Here is a 26717-nt window from a genome sequence, read left to right on the forward strand (position 1 = left end):
ATGAAGCAAAGAGAGAATGCCAAGAATCCAAAGCAGGCTTTGCAGGTTCGCCCTCATAGCCAAACTGATCTTTCTGCATGGCGGATAGGAGAGAGAACAGCTGACCCAAAGACTGCGGACTTGAAAAGTGCCCAGAAACATGAGAGAGAAAAGCACCCATCTGCTGGTAACCAGGCAGGCAACACCATACAAGACCAAGTGGAGCAAGCTCTGACCTATTTTGAGAGTGGTAAGATATTGGTAGGACTTTTCTTCTGCTACTGAAAAGGGCATTATCACCTTGAAATCTAGTCCATTTTTAAATGTTCAAAATAGTTTCACATGCAGCTGTTGTCTTTGTGGTTTTGTAATAATTTTTCTAACCTTCCCCCCGCCCCCATTGCTTTACTGGTGGGCGGTTAATGAGAGCTCTAGGTGGACAGCAGCTTTTGCAAATCATGGTGTTTTCTCTTGGGCCATGTCTACACTAGCACAAAACTTCGAAATGGCCATGCAAATAGCCATTTCAAAGATTACTAATGAGGCGTTGAAATGCATATTCAGCACCTCATTAGCATGCTTCCGGCTGTGGCTTTTCGCAATTGTCGCTTTTCGCTGCCACGTGTCTCGTCCAGACAGGAAGGACCCTGCCAACTTTGAAATCCCCTTATCTGCTGATAGGAATAGGGGGATTTCGAAGTTGGTGGGGTCCTTTTGAAAAAGACCCCCTGTCTGGATGAGCCACGTGGCAGCTAAAAGCAGCAATTTCGAAGAGCCGTGGCAGACAGCATGCTAATGAGGTGCTGAATATGCATTTCAGCACCTCTAGTAATCTTCAAAATGGCTATTTGCATGGCCAGTTCAAAGTTTTGTGCTAGTGTAGACATAGCTTTGAAGTGTTAAAGAGCAGGAGACAGATTTGGGGGCAGAATGCATTGGGCATAACCATCCTTTTGAGAAGTGTGTCTCAGGGTGTATTAATTTTTTTTTTTTTTTTTAAGTCAAAGACTACATTCCTCTGAGAAAGAATGAGGTTCTGCAAAAACATTTGGCTACTGTGGAAACAATTGGCCTGCAGAGAGGGTTATCCCCAGAAGGAGTGGATGTGTTGCTGAATGTGGCACTCAGTGGCCGACTTGGTAAAACCTTCAGAAATTGCTCTTGTATTCACTGTGAACGAATTTCTCTTCCTGCCCTCTCCCCGCCATCATCCATGGCTTTGAGAACAAATGTTATAGTGGTAGTATTATCATGGTTTGTTGCTTACTGTAAATTTATAGCATCCTTAAAGTTCTTTAATGCAAATTCTGAGTATTTCCTAAAATAAGTGTAGAAAATGTAGTAGGAACCGGGAATACTTCTGCTTAAAAATTGTAAATATATAGAGGGGGGAAAAATGACTGCTTGTCTTCAGTATTTAAAAGAATACTGCAGTGTAACTTACTTTATAAAATCTCTTAAAGTCTTGGAGTCCCTAGAAACTTTTCTTTCTGAACATGCTTGTGATTATTTGGGTTTCTTTTCTCCTTTTTCATGATTTCATGGAAAAAACTGGCACGATTGCTTATTTTTTAGCTTCAACTTTTACTGTATCACATATGGACAAAGGAACAAAGTGGCAGTGCAGACTCAATAAAATGTGTTCTTTGAAATTATTGGCCACCATTTAGCTTTTAAATTAATGGTGATCCAGTGGATTTAAAATAAATAACAGTTCTCTGCCTCAAAATCCTAAAGCAACATATTTGATTTTGGAAGATATTTTTCTTCTGGTTATTTAATAGCTTCCTTTTTTGACCTAAAATAATTTGTGACCCTTTTGAAAGAATTAAATTGCTGATGTGAAACTAGTAATTACACCCTGCTCATAACATTTGAAATGAGTGACATTTTCAACACTTTTCACTCTTATTCAGATTTTTCTCCTTGTCCTGAGTAATAACTTAGTTTCCTTTTCTAGCTCCCCTGTACTAGCACCATGTTGCAAATGCTGTAAATTTTTTAGTATTTAAGGTGCTACAGGTCTGCTTATTGTTTCTGAAACTACAGACTAACATGCCTATTCCTCTGAATTCTCTCTAACTTAAAGTCTTTAAATAATAGTTACAGAACTGGAAGAGACCTCAAGAGGTTTTCTCTTCCAATATGCTTCACTCGTGGCAGAACTCAGAATTAGCTAGACTGGGGTGGGCAATAATTTTTGATAGGTGAACCACTCCGAGAATTTAGTAAGTTGTCAAGGGCTGCACTGTTCCGTGACATAGAGGAGGTGCAGAAGGGAGCTTGGAGCTGGGGTGTAGGAGAAGCTTTGGGGTCTGGGAGGGGGATGTGACTTCGGGCAGGGGATTGGGATTCCAGAGAGGGTGCAGTGTATGGGAGGGGATTCTGATGGGAAGGAGGAGGTTGAGGGGTTTGGATTGTGACCTAGGGCATAAAGAAGTTGTGATCTGGGTCAGGATGGGGAACACAGAGAATTGAGGGAAGGGGGTGCTGGAACACCAGGAGCAGGCTGTGGCTGGGAGGTGCTTACCTAGATATCTCTTGGCCAGCGGCCCATTGGGACCCTCGGGCAGGCTCCTTGCCTTCCACACCACTGCACACCGCTCAAAGCACCCTAGCTGCCTGTTGGGGGGCAGAGGTGCTTCATTCCCTGCCTGCACCCCAAGCATGGCCTGGGTGAGGTAGGGGAAGGGACTGCCCAAGGCTCCCTCTGGGCCGTGGCATGCAGCAGGCTGGATCTGGTCCATGGGCCATACTTTGCCTGCCCCAGACCCAGAGAATTATGGTTTGAGGATTTCAGAAACTCAGCCAGAGATTATGGGCCCATTACAGGAATGGGTGGGTGATGTTCTGTGGCCTGCAGTGCGTGGGAAGTTGGACTATATGAGCACAGTGATTCCTTCTGACCTTTAAAGTTTTGAGTTTAAATAGGCACGCTGGTGCTTTTCATATACCAGTACGGAACAATGTTTGCTTTGTAGTCCTAAGTCTCTCTCAAGCATTGTCAAACTACTGACTCAGATGCTATGTCCAAAAAAAACCAGCTGCTAATGCAAATGTTTTGTTCCTTAGTCAAATAGTCACCAAGAATTCTTGTTACTTTTGCCTGACTCTAAGAACTAAACACTATTCCAATATCAAAATTCTCAGATGGTTTAATTTTATTTCCAGTGGACATTATTGATAGTTAGGATGAACTTGACACTGGCTATAATGTTTAATAACACCAGAAGATAAGGATGCTGGTTTTAGCTTTCAGGCCACTTGAATGTATAGTTCAAAATGATTTCAGATGCTTACCGTATGCTGATTCAAAGGAAATTCCTTTTTTGTCCAGGTCATGTGTCAATAAAACTCCAGGTATCTAGGGTAATAAAGATAGTATGCATATCAATACTGTATCATTTTCTTTCCTCTGTTACTCTATGCTCTCGGAGAGCCACTCCACAAATTTAGTAAGTTGTCAAGGTCTGCACTCTGCCATGACATTTAAAGGAGGGGATGCAGAAAAGAGCTTGGGGTAGGGGATTGGGATGTAGGAGAAGCTGTGGGGTCTCGGTGGGAGTTTAAGTAAAGGAGGGGGTTGTGATCTGGAGAGGAACATTTGTAAAACTATGTGAGGCAAATCTGATTCCTACTTTTGACTATTGCCAGTCTTAAAGATTTTGTAACGTTTTTCTCCATTTTTGTTAATAAGAAGTCCTTGTTAGTCTTATTACAGCCTGCAAATATGTAAATAATAGGACCTAGAAAGATAGGATGGCCTCACCTGTGTAAGACATGCCAACGAATCTGGAAGTTTGAAGCAATGTTTTACTTTAAATGGTCTTTTTTTTTTAGCCGATGCAGTAAATACTCGAATCTTGAAGTGCCTGATTCCAGCCTCCATAATAGCAGAAAGTTCAGTGGTTTCGGCTGTGTCCTGGCTCTCTGTTGGCAAATGCTCTGGTAGCACCCAGGTAACTTTATGAACACTTGTAGTAGTAATAGCTATTGGGGACAGGTGGCTCAGAGCATGCAGCTTGTAGGAGCAGAAAATCCAGAGGCTTAATATGCGAAGTCGTCACAAAGTTTGGTATCCTTTAGCAAAACTGGCAGAGAAGCCAAGTACTGGTATAGCAGGTCTTTGGCAGAGTTGTGTGAAGTAGGCACAACTTTTGCTTATTCTATGCTTTTGAATTTCTTAGGCATATTGGTGCAAGCAGTTTCCCTTTCTAGCAGGGGTGGGCAAGATACAGCCCACCAAACTGCTGGATCTGTCCCATGGACTGCCTCAGGTACAGAGCAGCCAGCTGCTGCTTTAAGTGGCTCCTGCTATGTGTAGCTCTCTGCTCTGGATCCCAGGAGGGTAGGGGAGGCTTTGTGCACTGCTTCTGCCACCTTGCAAAATATCTCAGCTCTTTGGCCAGTTTATTGTTTCTGGCCAGTAGCAGTCTGGGGCTGCAGCAGGCAGAGAGCCTGTTTTCAGTGCCCTGCAGGGCTGCTGGTCATGAGCTGCCCAAGTAAGTCTCCTGGGCAGAGCCTGCCTTTGGCACCCCAACCACTCCTCCAGCAACTCTCTGCCCCTCTTCCTGCACCCCAACTCCTGCCCCAGGTCACAACACACTTGTTCCCGCTCTGTGCTTCCCTCCCCCTTGTCCTAGGTCACAACCCAAACCCCTGCATCCCAGACCTCTGCCCAAGTCACAACCCCCTCCACCCAAACTCCCTCCTACACCTCAGTCCATCACCCCTAGCTCCCTTCTGCATCCAACCTTCAACATCATGGAAGAGTGCAGTCCTTGACCACGTTCCAAATTCTTGGAGTCTCTCCCCCTGCCTCCACCCACCCAAACAAACATTACCTGCCCCAGCTCAACAGTGTCAAGCCTTTCTCCAAACTGCAGAAACATATTTCTGCCTGTCATGATCATTCACGATCTGAACATTATATGGCCTCAAATAATCCTTGAAGGCACATAGACCAAAGTCTTTATCTTGGAATCCCTTATATCTGGGATATTTTTTGTGGGTGGGTGGGTGGGTGGGAGACTAGTTGGAGCAGTTTAAATTCAAATTATCCATTCCCTAGAGGTTAGTATGCGCTCAAAAGCGGGGCACTTGCTCCATTAAAGTTTAGCGTTAACTGCTCTCCCCAAGCTGTAGTACTATAACCAGGAGATTAAGCAGTTTGGCATAACCAAAGATATTCCCTAGGAGCCTTGCTGATCTCAAAGAGGGTGGATACCTTTAAAGTCCCTGTGAAGTGGGATGTTAGTCTGTCCATCTAGTCTTTTCCCTCATTTATAGCATGGTGATGTTTTTTTGTTTTTGTTTCCTTGTAGCTGCTCTTCTTAAGATGGCTGATTGCAATGTTTGACTTCATTGATCACAAAGAAAACCTTCATGCGCTCTATGGCTTCTTTTTCTGCTCCCTACAAGATGACAAGCTGGTAAGAACAGGAGAATTAATTCATGTCCTTTGTTAACCAGCTTATGAATTGTTTAGACCTAATCTGAGAATCAAGGGCCATCTCCCAATGGGTCCCAACAGGACAACTCCACCAAGGAATGTGCATAATGATGTGAAATGAAACTATTGAGGTATGTACTGGTTATCAGTCCGAATGCAGAACTGTATAAATAATGTATACATAAGACAGCAAGGACACGTAAAATACTGCTGCCTTGTGAGGAGTCTGGTGCACATTCTGCATCGTGGGAACTGATTGACTGATGGAAGCATTTCAACCTCACTATGGCAGCAAGCTCCTCAGAAGGTTTAGTTAAGTAATTGATATCTACCTGTTAGTTGTGTCTAGTGGAAGTATAATCATCCTGATAATCACTTGTCTTCTGTTCTCCTTCTCTGGGGCACCTGGCATTGGCCACCGTCGGCAGATGGGATGCTGGGCTTGATGGACCTTTGGTCTGACCCAGTATGGCCATTCTTATGTTCTTATGTTTGATGAACCAGATTATTTACCAATGCCTTTTCTTTGCAGTGTCCCTATGTTTGTCATCTTCTGTATTTGCTAACCAGAAAAGAGAGTGGTGAGTCCATTCAGTCAGCTTCCTGGGAGCTCCTGTGGGTCCAGTTGATAGGGCCACCTGGAACATAAATATGCATTGACCATCCATTATGTGTGATACAGTTCTGGTTCCATGTGTTCAGAAAGGGGATGGCCTTTATCTTCCCCAGTGACTTTTTTTTTCCTATTATAACAACATGATGGCTTCAGTAATTCATAAACTTTGAAGCCAGAAAGGACCATTTATGCTCATTGAGGCAAATGTGCATAACAGGCCAGAAAACCTCGACCAATAATTTCTATACAAAGCTGGTGCTGGATCTATCTATTCCTACTGTTTCTGGCTATTATCATTTGCAACTTGGTCTGTTCTGGTGCATTGGCAGCCCCTGCAATCACTGTTGTAGCAGGAGCTACAGGGAAGTGGTGTGACTCAGCATTCCCCAGAGGCCCTGCTAAAGGGGGGGTCCCCACTGATTTGCTCTGCTCTGCTCCACCACCATCTATCAGGCAAGCCTAATTGCTCCACTTCAACACAGCAGCAACCAGGCTGGCCTGGGAGATGGCAGCAGGGTGGAGCAGGCTGCTGCCTTACTCTATTTCCCTGTGGCTCTTGTTGCTACAGTGGTTGTGTCTACACTAGCCTAAAACTTGGAAATGGCCATGCAAATGGCCATTTCAGAGTTTTGGGCTAGTGTAGATGTAGCCAGTGAGTGGGGCTGGGGGGACCCCTGCTGCTAGCCTCAGCCCATCCAGGGCCCCATGGACTACCCTGAGTATGGAGGAAGGTCCCATCCATAGGATGGCGGGGTGGTCATCGGGGGGCCCAAAGTGTGAAAGTTAGGGTGATGCTCTGAACTGTCCTATGGACAAGACAACGACTCTGCACACACCTCTGGGGTTCAGGGACATGCCAACATCAGCGCAGAGGCAGGCTGCTAGAAGTCTCTCTAGCCCTGTTGTGTAGCTGGTGGTGGTAGTGGTGGCGGCAGGGGCCCCAGAGGGCGTTTACATCAGCTGATGGGGATAGGGAGACACCCATTCCCCACAGGTCTGCTTGGAAGATTTTACCTTAGGGCCTGTGCCACTCCTCAAACTGAACTTGAGATCCCTGTGCTGCTGCTTCTGGGAGCAGTGCAGCCCACGATAAACATCAGACCTTGCTCCCCAGTGAGTGCTCAGCAGTCATTTTAACCTGGCCCTTGGCTGGGATGTGGTCTGCAGGCTGTAGTTTGCCCACCCTTGGCTAAGAGGTTTCTCATTTGTACCAAATGTTTGCTATGTTATATTCTACCCATAATGGTCTTAATTTTTTTTTCTCAGTTAAGCCTTTTCGTGTGAGGAGACTGATAGATCTACAGGCAAAGATGGTGAGTCACTAGAAATACTGAAATGAGTTAGCAATATAATTGAAATTGGGCTTAAAACTCTTATGGTTAATGTGTCCTGTGAAAAAAACACAATGACAAAAACAATCTCACAGGAAGTTAGACTGCAAAAGAGTAGCTTCCAGCCATCAGAATGCCAGGGACTGCACATACAGCTTGCCATTTAGCATATGGGCTCTATCTAACCATACACAGCCACAATTTATACTTGGTATCCCTTTCAAGCCACCACACAATGGCAACTTACAAAAAAAAAAAACTACAGCTAGGGATGATATAATTACAGCAATTTGAATGTGATCTCTTCCCTTCTCTTTTTCTCTCCTGCACTCCCTTCTTTTGTCTTCCACTCATCTTTTCATTTAATATTTCTTATACTTTTGTCCAAGAATATCAAAGCAGTGGGAAGCAAGCTTCCTTTCTGTGAAAGAGAAAGTGGGGCATAAACGCTGTGAATTGCACAGCTGTTGAAATAAATATCGGAGTCAGGAATAAAACCTCATACGCTGACTCCAGGTCACTTCTAACTACCAGATTGCTTCTTCTCACCCCATACTTTTATTCTCTCTACCTTTTCTTTCTGATTGGTTGTCTCTTTTGTTCTCTTTGCGGCCAGTCCTCTGTCTACCCTTTGCTAGGTGTTCTCCAGTTCCTTGTCGTCCCTTCACCTTTTCTTGTATCCTGTAGTCATTTCTAGACAGCATTTATTTCCCTTTGCTAATTACTCTTAAGTTAGGCTCCCAAATGTGGCTTTGTGGTTAGCCTAGCATTTCTTCTTCCTCTTACAAGATACGTAGTGGGAGCCTGAAAACACAGGGAAGAGTAGTTTCCTACCTCCTACAGGCAAGCAAATTTTTAAAAGATTATAAAGTGAGATCACGGATCATAAAATGCACTCTTGATAGGTAACAAGCTGTCCAGCTCCGAATTAGAACATGACACAGAATGTAATGCGGGGTGAGCAATAATTTTTGATGGAGGGCCACTCAAAGAATTTGGTAAATGGAAGAGTGAGGCCCTTGACCATGATATTAATGGAGGAGGGGCAGGGTCTGGGATTGAGGTTGGGTGCAGAAGGGAGTTTGGGGTAAGGGATTAGGGTGTGGAATCTGGGAAGGAGTTTGGGAGAAGGAGGGGGTTCTGACCAGGAGCACAGGACTGGATTCGGAAGCGAGTGCAGGGTCTGGGAGGTGTGTGGGTGAAGCAGAAGATTCTGGCCAGTGTTTCCCTCTAATTTTTTTCAATAAATGGGCAAAATAAAATATATGTCCATCATCAATAGAAAAACATGCTGGTGGCTGTGGGCACCCCGGTAATCAAGTGGGCAGCACCTAAATCACCTGAGTGGCTGCCCGAGCACTCATATTGCAGGGAACACAGACTGACTTGCAGGGGTGCAGGGTCTGGGAGAAAGTATGGAAGCAGATAATTTGAATTATGTGGGACTGGGGGGCAGGGGGCTGTGAGGAAGGAGGAGCAGAGGCGCCTGAGGCAGGCTGTGTCTGGGAGGCACTAACCTGGGCTATATCCATTAACATAGTTGTTGTCGTCTTTGTGTTGAATTCTTCAAATACAAAAATTCCAAGAAAATATTTCAACTTTTTAAAATCAAACCGTCCACTTTCACTGATGCTGCTTTTGATTGGGAAGGAAACAAATGATTTGGGGCTTTGCTGCAGAAGTTTTAGGAGAGAAGTTGGGGAGGGGGGTGCAAATGATTTTCTGTTCCAAACTACTCCAGGCCATTGAAGACCAAAGTCTCACTTTTTCTGTCATTTCACTAGGTCACATTAATCTTTCTATATGAAATATTGAGCTGTTCGCAAATGCTGAATCTTGAGAAACGGACAGTTTTAGAGAATGTTCAAAAGATACATACCCTTGTATAGCAGGACCAGCCAGCACAGTCAAGTTCTAGACCCTTGATATTCTGATAGTCACAGAAATCAGTCAAGCTTAATATGAAGCTGTGGCTCTACAGGACTGAAACATGGGTGCTGGAGAGACTGAAGAGTACCAGACTGGTGTCTTCTCTCTTCATTGGTTGCTCCATATTAAGCGTCAGGCCAGGATCAACTATGAGCATAGTGGTAGCGTAGCCCATCCACTACCACCACCATCAGCAACAGTTCAGTCTTGGTGATGTTGGAAGACCAGTGAATGACAAACTGTAGTCATGTGGCTAGCAATTGCATGGACACCAGCATTTCTGTGGTACAAAAAGATCACCAGTAATGACGTTAACTAAACCTCTAGCTAGATAGTCTTAAAGTTGTAGCTAGACACAATCTCAGTGGCATTTGATCTGCAGGAAGGCTGTCCTTTTGGATTTGCTGCCATGAGGATTTTGAGAATGGTGCTTTTGAGACTTCATGACTAGAAGTAAAGGCTTGTGTGATTGTTTTGAGGGAACAAGTAGGTTACAAAATGTGGGGCTGCGCCTATGTCCAGGTAATCTTGCTACAGACCTCAGTTACAGGAGGACTGGTAGTATTCACAGAGGTCTTAGAATGATTATAAATTCCTACAATTGTCAGTTTTGCTTGTGTGGCACAATTCATCCCTCTCCATCTCCCCACCCTGATTTAACATTTGCGGTGCCCTTAAGAATATCTTGGAGGATATTACTTTGTATTACAGAAGGTACACTGAGAACTCTTCCTGTAAGAGATGGCTATTAATATATTTTTAAAAATAAGTAGCGCTTCAAGAAGTTTGTGCAGTGGTTGGTTCACTCCTTGGATAATGGGGTGCAGCTGGGGAGTATGGCTAGCACAGTAATACCACTTGGCTATGTCTACTCTGCATGCTGCTGCCAGCAGAGTCATGCAAATGTGGCACTCATTTATAAATTGCATATCTCATTTGTACACTCCTGTGTGAGCTCTGTTCCGCAGACAAAAATGAGGGATAAGGGCCTGTTGGCTAGTGGGGGTTTGGTCAGCAGATGCCTATCTACATGGCTTGTTTTGTGGCAACTGAAGCCTCTGCTGGGACAGCAATCATGCAACGGTATGCAAATGAGCAACACGACTTATAAATGAGTACCTCGTTTGCATGATCCTGCTGGCAGCAGCACACTGCGTAGCTATAGTCCTTGTGTGTGTATTTAGACAAAATAGATATAATGATATACACTTTGTACAGTAATTGTGATTTATTAGTCATTTTATCAATTGCCATTGAAACTCCTTCTATTTGCACCTGAATTTCTTTATTTCCAGCTTTGGTACAAATGTTATATTCTTTCTCCTTTTCCTCCCTCCTTAGTTGTATAATGCTACTTGGAGCTAATTAATAATACTAGTGTATAGACTTACAGTATCAATTGACTGTTCCCTATACTGCACATTTTAACTCTGTATCTTCTTCCAGGGAATGCAGCCTCATCTGCAGGCTCTCCTATCATTGTACAAACTTTTCTGCCCTGAGCTGGTGTCCATAACTCTGCCTGCAAAGGTGAAGGTGAGGAATCGTGTGACTGTTGAAATGAAAGTCTGTTCTGTCTTTCCTAAATGAGCAGGCAGGCTTACTTCATGATTCAATGGTTAAAGAATAATTCTGTATGCTCTTTCCATTAAATACAAAAAGTTTTCTGCAGGATTTGCTATCGTTTATTTATGTTGAAGTGAAAAGACATGTAAAATGATTCAGCAGAGAAGACCAGGTGTTATCACGTTCTTATTCTTATCCTCTGTTGCCTGTTTGTCTCTTATTATACTATTTTTGTCTTGTGTATTTGATCATGAGTGCTGTAGGGGGAGGTAATATCTCACTATGAGTTTGCTGGTCATAGTCCAAACAACTTTCAATGCTATTGCAGCACAATAGTAATAATGAAGCCAGCAGTTAGGTAAACAAGCTAATGTCTACTCTTATTTCTAAGTTGAAAAGCATTAGCTATATGAAAGGTAATGGTGACAATGCTGATAGTGTTTCTGAGATGGATTTGGGGGGAGTTTCAACCTAGGAACAGACTTTATGACTTTATTTTAATAAATGTTTGTGTATTGTGTACACAGCAAATTATTTGAAGTTACAACATGTTTACTACTATACAAAGACTCCAAGAACTCTGCATCAAACTGGGCATACTTTTTGTAGCAAGGCTACCTTGGCTTTTCTGGTACCCCACTGAAGAAGATTTGTCCAGGTCCAAAAATTGAGGCTTTTACTTACTACAGTGTGAAATCAGGTCACATAATCAGACCAAGTTTTCCTTTTGGCATTTGTTTTAATGTTTTTAATGTTTGTTTCAGATTATTTTACATTGCCCAAAATTTGTGGTTTTTATTATGCTGCAGATTTATCTGTGGGAGTAGTCAGAATTTTTGGTACTGGCATGCCTGAGAAAGAAAGAAAGAGAAAGATGTTTCTAGGCTTTGACCTCATATCTATAAAAATTGCACCATTTCACTTAAAAAGAAAATTTATGAACAATTTAACTAAAATATATTTTAAGATAACTTTAGATTTCCTGCATATGGGTTTACAATAAGTTTGTGGTTTTAAAAACTGGTTGTAGCTTCACTGATGCAAATTTTGTTAATCTGAAACCTTATATTGGCAATTTTGCATTTAGTTATTTTTAAAAGTTTTCTTCCATGATATCTAGAAACCTATTTCATTGTTCAATGACAGCTGTGGTTACTCAGTTCACTTCTATGGCAGATCTCGCTGCAGTTTTGAATGCATGCGGTGTTCAGTATAAATACACACCTGTGCCTGGGCAAGTTTTATTTAATGCATAGGATACTCAGATCCAGTCTTTGTGAATAGATAGCAAATATATCAGTATTGTGATCCTAAAATAGATGCAGATTCCCATGCCTTTGAGATCTCAGCGACTTTTTTTCCTTACCTTTTGAGAAGGGGGAGCATCTTTCAGATTGTAGTCAAAAGAGAATAAGTCCAGAGACACACAAGCCATACTGTTCTATGACAGGCAAATGTTGCACCTTGTTTGGAGTGTTAAGTGCAGCCCTTGCAATAGAGCACATAAATATGACCGTAGTGATGTGTATCAAATTGACAATTGATTTTTCTGTCACTCTGCCTTAGAGTTTGGCCTAACACATAGATGCCTGGATTATGTTTTCAGACCTACTTCAAGAACTCAGAAAGCTTATGGAAGGCAGCAATCAATACCATAAGGCGAAGAAATCAGGGAACGTCTCCAACATCCCAGCAACTAATTCTAGGCACAGGCTACCCCCAGTCCCGGAAGAGAGTAAGTTATGAGAACTTATGGGAATACTAGCAAATGCCAAGTCTCTTCTCTGCTGAATTATGGAAAGGAGCTAGAGATGAGTAGATATTGGGGAAGATAATGTAATTTAATGGGAAATGAGTACCCCACTCTGACTTTACGTTGCAAGTCTAAGATGTCGTCTTGCAAATAGCAAGCAAGCATGAGTGAGTGACTCCCAGTGTGTGCTACTGTTAGTTGTCGTCTTTATAGTATATTTATCTGACTGTCCTGAAATCTTGTTTGCTGTTCAATTTCAGTTTCCTGTTTCCCTCTACAGAAATGGAATACCCAGTTGGTTTTGCCTGTGTGTAACACTGACACAAACAAGCCTACTAGGAGTCAGGAGATTAGCCATGCTGACATCCTCAGTCATAATGAATCTTTCCCAGTGGAGCAGCTGCAAACCTTCTCCCAGCTCTTACAAAACATCCACCGCTTAGAGGTGAGTGGCATGAAGGCCTCAGCATGAGCGTGTGTAAATTTAAAGGTGACCAAGGGAGGGAGATAGATGATATATCCTACTTATTGGGCAGTAGGTGCTCATGTTGTCAGGTCCAAAAAGATATACTGTATGAAAACCTGGATATTCCTGGGTAGAGACGTGCTGCACTATTCTGATAGCGTCAGCTTTGTTTTGGCATCTTTCAGAGCAGATATGCAATAGCTGGTTGTTCTGGTTTCTCTTGTAGTTTCCTTCCCAGATGGGCTCAGTGCTACGGAACTCCTTGCTGCTTCACTATATTAATTGTGTCAAAGATGAATCTGTCTATTTGAGGCTCTATTATTGGATGGGCCAGACTCTTCAGGAAGGTAGGAAATAAACATTGCCAGGCATGGTGGGAGGAGAAGGGATATCTTCGAGGCTGTAATGGTACTTATCTATACAGGCATATGTGACTGCCTTTGAAGATATGCCGTTATATCTTAATAAATTTAGATTGTGGTATATACTTATAAAGCTTGTAGGTGATATCAAGCCGAGCGATGTTGCAAGTGATTTGCAGGGTAAGATTCAGAATGATCTGGGCAAATTGGAGAGGTGATCTGAGGTAAACAGGATGAAATTCAATATGGACAAATGCAAAGCACTCACCTGGGAAGGAACAGTCAGTTGCACACAAGAGAAATAACTGCCTAAGAAAGAGTCCTGCAGAAAAGGATGTGGAGTCATAGTGAGCCACAAGTAAAATATGAGTCAACAGTTGCCAAAAACAGCAGCCTTCATTCTGGGACGTATTAGCAGGAGTGTGATAAGCAAAAAACGAGGAGTAATTCTGCTCTTCTACACACTGATTGAGGCATTAGCTGGAGTACTGTGTCCAATTCTGGGTGTCACTTTTCAGGAAAGATTTGGACAAAATCTAAAGAAGAGCAACAAAAGCTATAAAAGTCTAGAAAATGTAGCTTATGAGGGAAGATTGAAAGAACTGGGTTTTTTCAGTCTGGCAAAGAGAAGGCTGAGAAGAGACATGACAGCTCTCGAGTACCTACAAGGTTGTTACAAGGAGGAGGGAGAAGAATTTTTCTCCTTAACCTCTGGTGGGACAAGAAGCAATGGGCTTAAATTGCAGCAAGGGAGGTTTAGGTTGGACATTAGGAAAAACTTTGTCAGAGTGGTTAACCACTGGAATAAATTGCCTAAGGAGGTTGTGGAATTGCCATCATAGAATATTTTAAAGAGCAGGTTAAATACATGTCATGCATGGTCTACATCAGTGGTGGGCAACCTGTAGCCGGAGAGCCACATGTGGCCCAGCAGGGTTCTGTGTGGGTGGCCTACCAGACACTTTGTTTACCATTGCTCATGTGCAAGTTTGCCTGATACACTGAGTTTTGCCCATGCCATGTATTTTTCTTTCTTAACATGCATGTCATTTTATTAATACCAGTAAGTGAGGTGTGTGCTGATTGCACACAACATTGACCGTAAGTGCTGTGAGCTCTATCTGCATCCATTCATACAGCTGCTATGGTTCAGTTGGTGCATCATTTGAATTCTAGGTACAAAAATACAATTAGCAAAGCTACCCTCTCCTGGGAGAACATCTTGAGTACAACTGTTTTGCGACTCACTAAGATGGAGGGCCACTTGTGCCATCCACTCTCTACCCTAAGCCCGTTTCCACACTACCATGGAAGATCGACCTGCTTAGTCAATGTTCCATGGTTTTGTTTTGTGCATGCATGAAATGGTGCTCTCTGGGGTCAACATCGACCCTGCAACTCCTTGCGAGTGGTGAGGATTAAGGAAGGTCAATGGGAAAAGTGCTCCTGTCATCCTTCTTCTGTGAGGACAGCCCTAGCAGCTGACTGCTGATAAATTGATTTTTAGCTATGCAATTTGTGTAGCTAAACTTGCTTCTCAGCGGTTGACTGCTATGTCTAGTGTAGACATAACCTAAGTTGCCTAACATTGACCAAATGGTGCTTGGTCATGCTATGCGTGCAGAGGATGGGACTTGATGACCTCTTGAGGTTCCTTCCAGTCATTAATTTTCAGTACCTGTTCAGGACTGCGGGGGAAAGAAGGGGCTCGTTGCATCCTTGTCTTCACTGCTAGTACCCTGTTACATTTTTCCTTCTGGTTTAGAATGCACTTGGTATAAGATTGATAATCATCAGTATGAAGAAGAGTTCAAGGACTTCCTGGATGTCATCTACAAGACAGAGTGTTTCTTACAGGTAAGCACCTACTTAATGAAGCCTTCTACTCAATTAAGCCTATCTTAAGGTTGTATTTGGGACTCATCCATTTCCTGTGGGATTCCTTAAAGATTACAACCTTAGAAACAGCAATAAGAGATGAGCAAAAATGTGCTGAAAGCACAAGACCAGCTTCCTGAACTCATCCCTCTTCCTGGAGGAATGATAATTTGGGAAACTGCAATCATTAACTGGTGGCTTGCATGAGGGAGTGGAAGTGGGGTAGTCTCTGCCTTTACTGAATTGTGCCAGGGAGTAAGAAAAGGGAAAAGATCGTGATGATTTGTGTTCTTAAGTTTTTAATCTGGTATCCTTCAGGAAGGGTTCTCTTCCTGTGAAGAATTCTTGTATAAGAGCCTTTCCCTCTGGGATGGTTTCTGCTGTCGATCGCATGTCCTCAGACTGGTGAGCTGGATTCCCCTTAGCAGCTTCTCAGGTACATTGTCCAGACTATGATCTTGATCTGTATCACCTCAAGGTGGACTGGATTTTTCCACAGATATTTGATTTATCTTTTTTTCCAGAAATGAAACCACAACTTTGTGAGCCTCTGGCGCAGCTTTTTTTCACATCATCCCTTTATTTTAAGGTAATTCAACATCATTCTACTGTACGCACAAAGGTCTTTGTTGGTATTGCTGTCCCCTTTATGGCAGTGAAGTAATCTATAGCCAACAGTACAGACTTCCCAGTTTGGCATTGGGTACGGGCTTGTCCACCCTGGGTCCACTCCGGTTTATAGAGAGGGTTTAAAATACACAGTGGGACAGTAATTATTTTGGGATGCCTGCTACTTAATATTTATTTTAGGGAAATAATCCGGGATGTTTGCACCCATCATGGTGCTGATTTTAGAATGGTACAATCCAGCAAGACAGCTTTTCTTTTCTTTTGTTGTTTTCAGCCTGAGTTCTGTGTTCCTGCACTTGCTACTCCTTCTGTTAATTTCCTTGCCTTGAGTGCAGGTGTACTCAGATCTCCATGGACATCTCAGCTAGCTCTCTCCTCAGTGTGTGTCCTAGTCCTAATGATAAACTCTCTGAAACCTTCCTGGCATACTTTGAAAATGATGGGCCATTTTATTTAATATTTAAAGACTCTCTATGTTATACATAATCCACTGTTTTCCTTCCCTCCCCAGTGCAGTGTTCTTGAGAGTCTGAAGGAGCTGTTGCAGAACTGGCTGAATTGGCATGTGACACAGTTGGATATAGAGTCTGATCCTAAAATCAGTCCTTTGTAAGTTCATCTGAATTGCACACAATAGAGTATTTGTGTGATGTGCATTAAAATACCCTGTTTTCTTCCCTGCCACAAAGCTAACTAGAGAATCAGAGAATTAGCTTAATTCTTATTTTAGTTTGTTATTGTCACTTCTGTTTGGTTTGCTATGGTTTATTTGTATCTTGCAGTAACTTTATGAAAAGTACAGCTCTTGATATTTTGCATGTCTTTCCGGCAGCGTAGTACTCGAGTAGAATGAATGTACCAATAGGATAGAGTACACTTGCATCACTGTATTTAAACTAGTTCTTGAATTTGGCTGGACAGCTTCTGCATACCACAAGTCAAAATTCCTTTTTCACTTATTTCTGCTTGACAAACATTATTTTCTTGCTTAGAAATGAACAAGCGTCTGCCTAGGTTCTCATACCCAGCTCTCTCATGCCGTCTGAACACTTAATTCACATCCCTTGCTTTCTGACTTATGAGCACTTTTAAAATTGTCAGTGTAGCAAGTATTCCAACTAATCATAGACCACAAAGTAGGCAGGTTGGGGTTAATTTTGTCAATGCAGGGTTGGGGCTGTAACACTGACGCAGTGATGCAAAAAGTTGTGTTTGTAAAAATACTAACACTGAGAATATACATGCCCAAAACTCACCAAATTGAAGTCAAGATCCTTCCAGCAGTGATGTGGCTATGTTTAATATAGTATTTTGAATAACTCTGTTCTATTAAATTTAATAGATTCTATCCTTGTTTCACATTTCTGACTTCAGCATTGAGGGTACAGCAACTTAGAGTTCCCTTGTCATTCTGCTTAATTCTTCTCTATTTCAAAGCTGACAAGTTGTGTTGGTATTATCTGTCTCGCTTACTGCTGTTGCAGGGACACCACTCTTTCTGGACTGGTGAATTCTGTGGCTGAGCTGATCCACTTTGTCGGGTGGATCTCCAGTGTAGCACTGCGTTTGGAGAACAATGCTACTTTCTTGCTGTACTTTATTCTGGATTTCTATGAGACAGTATGTATATGCCATTACTCAGAATTTTAAGATGTCTTTCTTCTGTAAGAGCAGTTTCAATTCACTGTGCAAGAGCATAAGGTTTCTTTCCTTGTAGTAGTTTGTAGATGTTATCCCTGATTAAGTGCGATTACCTCCTAATTACTTGACAGGTCTTAGGTTTCAGAAAGAGGTGAGGGAGGAGGAGGAAACTCTCTTCCTGGCTGTTCCAGGAGATCAGCTGAAGTGTGGACCTAAGTAGCTGTCACAGAAACTTTTATTGGTTTTAAAGGTGTTGGGAGCTGTTGATACGGAGACACCCACCCACCACGCAATAGCAAGATATTGAATGGACACTGCCAATCTGTGTGGTTTTTTTTTTTTTTTTAACCTAACTTGAAAAAAAAACCTCAATTTTCAGGCAGAATGTTCCTTTCAATATTGGCAACAATATTAAGGTTGACATTTGATATAAACTGTTAAGAATTTACATTATAACTAACACTCAAGTAGTCCATGTTTGTTGCCAGAGTTTTTAAAATAGTCAAACTTCTGAACCTGGAGGAATTCACCAGCTAAACACTTACAACCAAAGTTTGCTGAAGTGCTTAAACCAGCTTCTTAACAGAATTGGTTGAATTAACCAGTTGATTCAAAGCTGAGGAATTGGTGAGTTGGAAAAGCAAGAAAACTTGTCTTCCTCTTTTTCAATCAGGGATAAAAACAATATATGAGACGAGGTGTCATATTTCTAAAATCTTAAAGCCTTTGTGACCAGAAGTAATTAATTCAATTTATTAATATTTCCCTTATTTAACAGATCATTTGGTTATTTAAATGTAAAAAAGTGATAATTTTTTTTCTTGTTTCCACCATGTTAGTTTTTTAACCAATAACCATTAAAATGCTTTTATCCACAACAAGCATGGTAAAAATCACAAGTGAAAAATATTAATCTACTAAATCAGAAATGCATTTCTTCTATCAAAGTAAAAATCTAAAGTAATACATTAATCTATTTGATTTAGTAAAAGTGTATCAATATCGTGTTGTCTTATGGCTGGCAAAAAAATACAAAATTTATCATAAATGTACTTGATTGCAAATTCCACGTGTTTTAATGGTTACCAACCAATGAGAATTAAACTTTCTTTGGGAGAATGATCTAAAAATGCAAATGCAGCTTGAGATTTAAACTGATTTAAATCAACTTTGCTGCCTGCTGGTTTCAAATAATGAATAAATCACACTTTTTCTGTGTCAAGTGATACGTAGCAGGAAACAAATTCAATTCAAAATATATAAAAAACGCATTATTTATTTTAAATCTCTTGGGGTTCAAAGCTTTCTGCTGTGACCATGGAATCCCAATGGGCCAAATATAATTACTTAAATCGTCTAACTGATGAAAATTATTTGGTCACAGTTTTGTGGTTCATTGATCTGCTGCTGAGTCAGATCTGGTCTGGTCCAAGCTACAGATACGGAAGCATCATGAATGATCCATGAGAAGGTGAGTGACTGCTGTATGTTCACTGAAAGGGAAGATTAGATTTCCACCACCCAGTGCTAGAGTGTAGGCTAATTTGCAGGTTTAGGCTGACATTTACACATTCTTCTTTGTAAGAATCATGGTGGATTCTACATCCATGGCAATTTTTGAAATCAAGATTGAATGTTTTCTTAAAAGATTCTGCTCTAGGAATTAAAATAGGGAAGTTCTATGGCCTGGCTTATACAGGAGATCAGATTAGAAGGTGTCACTGCTCACCTCTGGACTTGGTGTGAGTAGGGTGGAACAAATGGAACTGCTTCTCCCCCACAATTCCTTCCAAGGTGTCTGACTTAACAGGTGGGCATGAAAGTAACATAATGATAATTTTTCTCCGTAGGAGTTGTTAAGGATTGATAATGGTCATGGTTTAAAAACTCATCTGGATTTACTTCCTTCCTTCAGGTATGTGATGTGTATCTGAAGTATAACCTACCCTTGTTGGTGATGCCTCCTCCTGGAGTTTTCTACCCAGCCTTGCTCAGCATGGATTCTGTCAGCCTTAACCAGCTCTGCTACATTATGTACAGGTACCAACAATGGGGGAGAGCTCTCAGTCTTACTGATTCTTCCAGTCTGATCACCTGTTTGGGGGAGAAGCCGCTCTTCATCTTGTCAAACAAGAGCACGGGAATTCCATGAAATCATTTGTATTTTCTCCCCTCCCTGTGTGAATTCTGAGTGCTGGGCATGTACCTCACAGCAGAGATTCTCAACCTTTTCCGTATTGTTATCCCAAATAACAGTAGAAACAAGTCTTAGGACACTGCTCCCTCCTTTGGATGCCATCTGTGTGGTAGGTAGGTAGGTGTTCCCTTAGTACTCTGAGAGAGCTTAAGTCAGTCACTGAATAGGAATCGGTCAGGAATTGAACCTAGAACTTCAAAGTCCCAGGTTTGTGCTCTGTTAGACTCACATTAGCAGAAACAGGAAGCAATGTGCAGCACTGTTTAGGGCAGCGCTGCATAGGAGGAGTTTTGCTGCCTCCGAGTCTAGGGAGCCCGGAGGCTGCCTGCCAGCCTGGCGAGTGCATTGTTCATTTCTCTGTAGGACCTACTGAACTGCTGCTGTTCTTGGTGGTGTTAGCTCCAGTGGTTGCATCTGATAAGAGAAGTAGCCAGTTGCTGACAGCTGGCGTAGGGCTGTCCATGCGGTTTCTCTCTGAGGAGACTGTAGGGTAATTAACGTGGCAGAACGCTCTCTGGGAGATAAGAGCAGCCAGTGCTTATTTGTACAGAACTGTCATGTTCCATTACTTCCAGTGGCTTTCATTTTCTATACTTGCTGAATAAAAGGCTCCTTCTTAAAGGCACACTGCATTTTTGTGCTAGATTTCAGGACTGCACACTGATTATAGTATGTGTGTTGTATGAAAGTGATTTTTGTCCCTGATTTTGCTTGGAACACATTGCTCATGCAAAAAGGATGTCCCTTCCAGTCATGTGTTCTCTTACTATGGAACCTCAAAGTCTGTTACCTTAATGAGAACAGCTCATCTCTTAACACCTTCCTTCTCCCTAGTCCTTGGAGGCAGGCTGGCCCTCCTGTCAGTATTTATACTTGGGGAAGGAAAGCTCAGCCATTGTAGTAGGGGAGAGTAAAAGCTGTCTTTAACTCATTCTAAAGCAGCCCTTCTACCTTTGCTAGTATTTGTCTGCATACACTTAAGTCTATTCCATGTGTTCATTTCTTTAGGTATCGAACCAACTTGGTAGCTGCAAAAGAAAATGAACGGATCAAAAAGGTGCCATGACTAACCCTTTGCAATAAACACTGTAGACAGGGTTAAAAATGGGTTGTTGGGGGGGCATTGCTTTCATGACACAGTTGCAGTGAGTGAGGGTAGTATACCAGTGCTGTGAAACTGAATTGGTTTCTGGTCTCCTCAGACGATACTGCAATTCAAGTTCAGTAGCCAGACTTACCAAGAGTACAACCAGTACATAATGGCCATGGTGGGCTGTCTGTGGACATCCAGTGCATTTCAGAAGGATATACACCCTCAAGGCATTCGCCTGGATCCAGAAATACTGAAGAAAACCAGAGTGCAGGAGGTCAGAAACAGCTTCAACATTGTCCACCATCCAGCCCTGATGGGCTATGCTGTCCTCTTCCTGCAGCAGGTAATGGTGTGAGCAATAATGGGGCCACTCTGAATCAGTCGCTCCACCTTAAAGTCATCTAGAAAACTGCACCCAGGCTCCTCCCATCCCATCCCTGGGCATTGGTTGATTAATCACGTCAGTTGTGTTTTTAACCATTGGTACTCTGCTAGGTGGGTTGAAACCAGTGCTCTGTGTTCATTGCAGCCTGAGCAGTTTTGGTCTGTTTGTACCCTTCTAGAAAGTGGAGCATATCTAAACTTAAACTTCTGAAAACCAGGAAAATATAAATTGAAGCTACGTGTCCTCCCTGCCACATAACCTTAACTGTCCTCTGGAGCTGGCATGAACTACTGGCAATAGTTCAATAAGGGGTGGGGAAGGGACATAAAAAGTAGACATGAGGCTGTTCTATGAGAATTTGTGGTTGTCTTTCGGAAGGGCTATGGTAATGTGGCACTTTGGAATATGCTAAGGAGGTGCTACCATGAATATGCAGTGCCTCATTAGCATAATTGGAGCCATGCGCACTTCGAAACTGCTGGTTTCAAAATGAACACCGCCTGTGTAGCCAGGGGACTTTATAAACAGCCTGTCTGATTTCGAAAACCAGGTGGTGGTGGTGGTGTTTTGAAACTGGCAGCTTCAAAGTGCACATGGCTGCCATTATGCTAATGAGGCACTGCATATTTATGGTAGTGCCTCATTGGCACTTTGGAATATGCTACATTAACATAGCACCTCCTGAAAGGAGGGGCTGGCGTATCCATGGCCTCAGCGTTTGAATGTAGACCAAGTGGAAGTACCTACTCCTTTCTCAAACCTGTATTTTGCTCCATGGACGTACTACGCATGTGCTGTCTTGCCGAAGGGTTTTACAGCATCTGTAACAAAAATGCTAATAATTATTGGCATTTTTGGGATCCTATTGTGCTATCTTTGAGTTAAGGTCGCAATATGGGGGTGGCGTGCATGTACATAAATAGTTTTGTATTCCTGGTTTTCAGCATTCACATGGAGGGCAGGAAGAGAGGCTTATTCTCCAATAAGAGTCCTGCACTTGACATTGTTACAGAATAGCTGTTTTGCATCAAATGTACTCTTGAAAGTTCAAGTGTAGGCAAGCCTTCAAGTCCATTGTTCAGGAAATGTTGCATTATCCTGTCTTTTACCTTTGCTCTGTATTCACTTACTGCTGATTTCCTTCACAATGCTTCAGTGTAAAATCCAAATTTGTGTGTGGGTTTTAGAGCACTTTAAACTATTGCTCCGAAACCAAAGAGCTTTGGTGTCGGGCAGAACTTCCAAAAGGTGTCCATGCAGAATGCAAAGAGAGCAAGGGACATGCACAACATGCAAGCTCTGAAAACTAATAAGCCCTATCCAGCCCTCAAAATCTCAGCGCCTGGGTGCAGCTTATACCCATGAAGACATTTGCGTGCAAAAAAAAAAAAAAAAAAAAAAAGGAATATATTTGTCAAAATAACACAATGTAATCACACCTTTTTCAATTATTTGAGTAATTTACTTGAAATACCTGTCAGCAAGTATGTCTAACAATACAGATTACAAAATTCAGGAATTTTTTTGACAAGTAGTTCCCTTTCTGAGCATATTAGCACATTTGTGCAGCTCTATAGCAAACGAGGGGACGATATCTCCCATGCATGCCCAGCTCTACCTCCCTGATCCACGTGTAGGACAAGCAGGCTCAGCCAGGGAGGATACATGTGTAGAGGTGCTTAGTCTGGGGGGACCCAGGTGGAGGGTAGAATGGTTTGGTGTGGGTGGCTCAGTGGATGGGATCTGGATGGATGGGCTCACTGGGGAGAGTTGGGTGTAGGGGGAATAGGATTCTGCAAGTGGGAATCCAGTTAAATACGGCTGGGGGCTCAGCAAGGGTGTGTGGAAGAAACTGGCAGAAGGTTCAGTGGGGCAGTCTGGGTACTCCAGGGAAAGGGGCTCAGTAGAATGGAGGTTTGCGTTCAGTTGGTTGGGGCTTGGTGGATTGGGGAGTCTGGATACAGAGAGGGCAGGGCTCAGTGGCAGAGTCTGGGTTCAAGGTGGAGTAGATGACGTAGCTTTCTGCAGAGTGGCCCACCCCCACAGCTGGGCAGGAAGCAGGGGAGATGAGAGTACAGGAAGCACCACAGGAAGTTACCTAGGGCTGTCTGAGCTCGCCCCAGCAGGAGCTTGTTCAGGGGAGAAGAGTCCTATATGCTGCCTCCCGCCCCAGCCCAGATGCAGTTAGTAGCTGGAATCAAGCACAGAGTAGAAGCCACTGATTGGTGGTGTGTTCAGGACCAGAAGATATACAATAGCTAAAGAGACCAGAGCCAAAGCAGTGATTTAAATTTCCCCCAGCTGCTCCTGACACCCAAACCAGAAGTGCCCCATCCCACACCCAACTACTCTGTGGGTGAGGTGACTACGCTCTGGAGGAGGTGACATGAAGCAATTTTCTGTGGGGAAAGAATAAAATCCGCAGGGCACATTAATTCTGCTCTTGCTCAGCGGCACAGAATTCCACCAAAAGTAGCTGCTTGGATTCAAAGACCCCTGCATATTACCTTGAGCCACCCAGTTGCTTTAAATACAACAAGCGCTGCTTGTTCACCTAACTTGAGTGGGGGTAAAATTTAGACCACCAAGCCTTTGGATTGGGCCTGTGACCTGCTGGGACCTTCAGGCAGGCTTCCTGCCTGCCACAGCCCCAGGTCGCTCAGTGTCCTGCTGCTGGGGCCCTCTACCTCTTGGTGCATCTAACACCCCACCCCTCTTGTGATCCAGCTCCATGCCCCAAGTCGTCATGCTTTCCTGCCCCAGGTCACCACCCAAACCATCTTCATTCCAGCCCACTCCTATACCACAGTCGTCTCCTACATCCATACCTCCCCTGCCCCATGTCACAACCCAAAACCTCTGCATACCTCCCCCAGTTCAGTATCCTTTCCTGTACCCACACCCCCTCTTGGACCCTGCACCCCAATCCTCTGACCTATGTCACAACCCCACCTTCACCCAAACTCCTCAGACCCTACATCCCCTCCTGCACCCTAGTCCCCCTATCCCAAGTTCCCTTCTGCACCCAAACTCCATCCCACACCCTGCAGTGCCTCTATAAAAAAGTGCAGCCCTTGACCACTTACCAAACTCTTAAAGGGAACCTTGGGCCACTCCAATATTTTCCATTTATTTGGGGTTCTTTTTTTCAATCCATGTGCAGAATAAATGTTTTATGTGTACCGAGGCATGTGGGAATGTGCACCACCAACAGAAACACAAAATGTAGCTGTGAGCACTTTCCTAATTAGCTGGGCAGCATTTGAATTTCTCCTGAGTGGCTGCACAGGTGCACGGCTTACAGGGAACACTGAAGTCCCACCCGCCCCCCCCACCCAGCAAAAATCATTGCCCACCCTGACTTAACCAAACTTTGGAGGGATTTTTCTTTTTTCTTTTTTTTTTTAAACATGATAAAAGTTGGGAGAGAGGAATTTGACTTCTCCAGCATTAAAGGAAGACTGTTTTTATCAAGTTCTTCTCCTTCTTTGTCCTGAGGCCCTCTTACAGCTTCCCACCCCCCTGTAGAATCAAGACATCGCTAATTGGCAGTGCCAGCATTCCCCATTCTGCAGCACTGAGTGTTCTTTATATGGGAATCACAAACCAATTTAAAGGCTGTTAGGAAAATAAAGGAGTGGAAAAGTACTTGTCTGCATTGCCTGCTTGTCCTGAAAATCTGCTCCATGACTGAATAAATTCTTCCCGAGCACCGGAGGGTGCTGCTGTGCAGCAGATGCAGAGACCGGTCCCCGCAACAGTGCGGTAACAGACTAAGCTCTGCAGGGTGCTCTCTTCTTGCTCCCTTTGATAGTGTTGTGATGGTGGCTCCTTAGTTTTTGAGGCACAGGAGTTCAATAAATATAACTGACTTTTGGCAGCGTGTTCTTGATGGTGCCTTGTCATTTATGAACTGGTCTAAAGAAAATGCTACAGCCCAGTCCTGGAGCATATTCACACTTGACATAGTTTCCTTGCCCTCGGGGGACTCCTGCCTTAAGAGGGAACTCAGCTGGGCTGAGGCTCAGCAACTCACGATAGAAGATTTCATGTGATCTAACCTCTGTTTACTATTTTTTTGCCCCCACAAGGCTTGGCCAGAAGATAAAACCTTGAACTTCAGCTTAATTAAGGTAATGTTTTATTTGTAAATATTACATGGAAACTGGCTATCAGCTATAATATGACTAGAGGGGTGATTGTCACATCTTCAGAAATACCCTGTCCAAGAGAAGAATCAAAGAGCTTGAAAAGAAAGTGTAGGCTCTAATCTGGGTATGAAGGCTCACTCATGGACTCAGAGTAGTGTGCTTCAGTTTTGTCCACTACATAGTTCAGGCTCTTCACAATGAAGACGGGACAGTGTGATACCTGATTACTAGAGCTGCATACTCTCGTCTGAGAGCATTCTGGCATAGCAGCCAAATGGACTGACCTACTTACCTGCACGCTCTGACTTTACAATCAATGTAGCCTCAGGGCAGAGAAATTCTAGTTACCTCTTAACTATTGGATAATTTGCTTGTCACTCATTCTAGTATGAGTCTAAATTGTGTGAATATTCTGGAGTATCAGTACATCCTTTTCTTTCCGTTTTAAAGTGAGTGTACTGCTAGTGAATGGCACTAGATACAGAAATGCTCCACTGAAGAGGGTCAGCTTAGGCAGTGACGGTTCAAGCTTCCCCCTCATGTTGCCCCCTCAATGTGCTTCAAACTTGAACTAGGATGACTTCTTATTGTGAGAAGGAGAGTAGAGTTTTATGGCTCATTCAGTCCTCAGCCACTTTGCTGGCCCTGCCAAGGAGACATGGGCTTTATGTATTTCCTGAGTAGTTCCCATGTGGTAATGACTTTAGATCACTCTCTAGGTAGGCCACATTTAAAATGGTGAGAAATCCTGTGAGTTGTCCAGTCACTTGAGGCGGGATGTAATCTTTGTGCTGATGCACAGTTGTGTGGCAAGCTAGGTGTAGTCATGCTTTTACCATCTGGACTTGCATGTTTCCAAACTGAGGCAAGAGGGGAGTATAACTGCATTTATGGCCCCAGACACTTAACACTCAGTTTTGTTTCTGTAGGGGAGGAGGTGGAATTGGTATCTGGAATATCTCTACGCGCAGGGATTACAAGGCCTGAAACTCTTCATCGAAAGCAGCATCAATCGTGTTTCCCAGGCCTCCCAAACCAAGTCCAAGAATGTTCAGGCGTAAGATTGGTTTGTCTGGACTTCTCTCGTTGTCCAGACCAGGAAAGCAGAGTATGGTGGGCCTTGCCTCTGACTCCTCCGTTGTCGATGGGAAGAAGTAAACGAGCAGCTAACCATGGTACATTTTGATACTGATGTGCCCTGGGGAAAACAAGAACAGAGAGAGAATGGTTGAATGGACCTTATTCCACCAATTTCACTGAACCTGTTGTCTCTGCCAAACTTTTGTGA

The 26717-nt window shown here is 43.1% G+C and overlaps 1 protein-coding gene across 1 annotated transcript; it reads left to right on the plus strand.

The window, feature by feature from the left end:
* Window positions 1-26717, plus strand: CENPI (centromere protein I). Its single transcript, XM_075007861.1, has 20 exons — window positions 1-229; window positions 981-1118; window positions 3820-3938; window positions 5304-5411; window positions 5964-6012; window positions 7314-7360; window positions 10754-10843; window positions 12480-12608; window positions 12907-13071; window positions 13319-13439; window positions 15220-15311; window positions 15651-15768; window positions 15857-15921; window positions 16474-16571; window positions 17447-17582; window positions 19519-19643; window positions 20809-20857; window positions 21003-21236; window positions 25370-25411; window positions 26359-26717. The coding sequence occupies exons 1-20, from the start codon at window positions 1-3 to the stop codon at window positions 26488-26490; spliced, it is 2286 nt and encodes a 761-aa protein (XP_074863962.1). The 3' UTR covers window positions 26491-26717.

The sequence above is a fragment of the Carettochelys insculpta genome, chromosome 13 (genome assembly GCF_033958435.1).
Source record: "Carettochelys insculpta isolate YL-2023 chromosome 13, ASM3395843v1, whole genome shotgun sequence".
In the NCBI taxonomy this organism is placed as follows: domain Eukaryota; kingdom Metazoa; phylum Chordata; order Testudines; family Carettochelyidae; genus Carettochelys; species Carettochelys insculpta.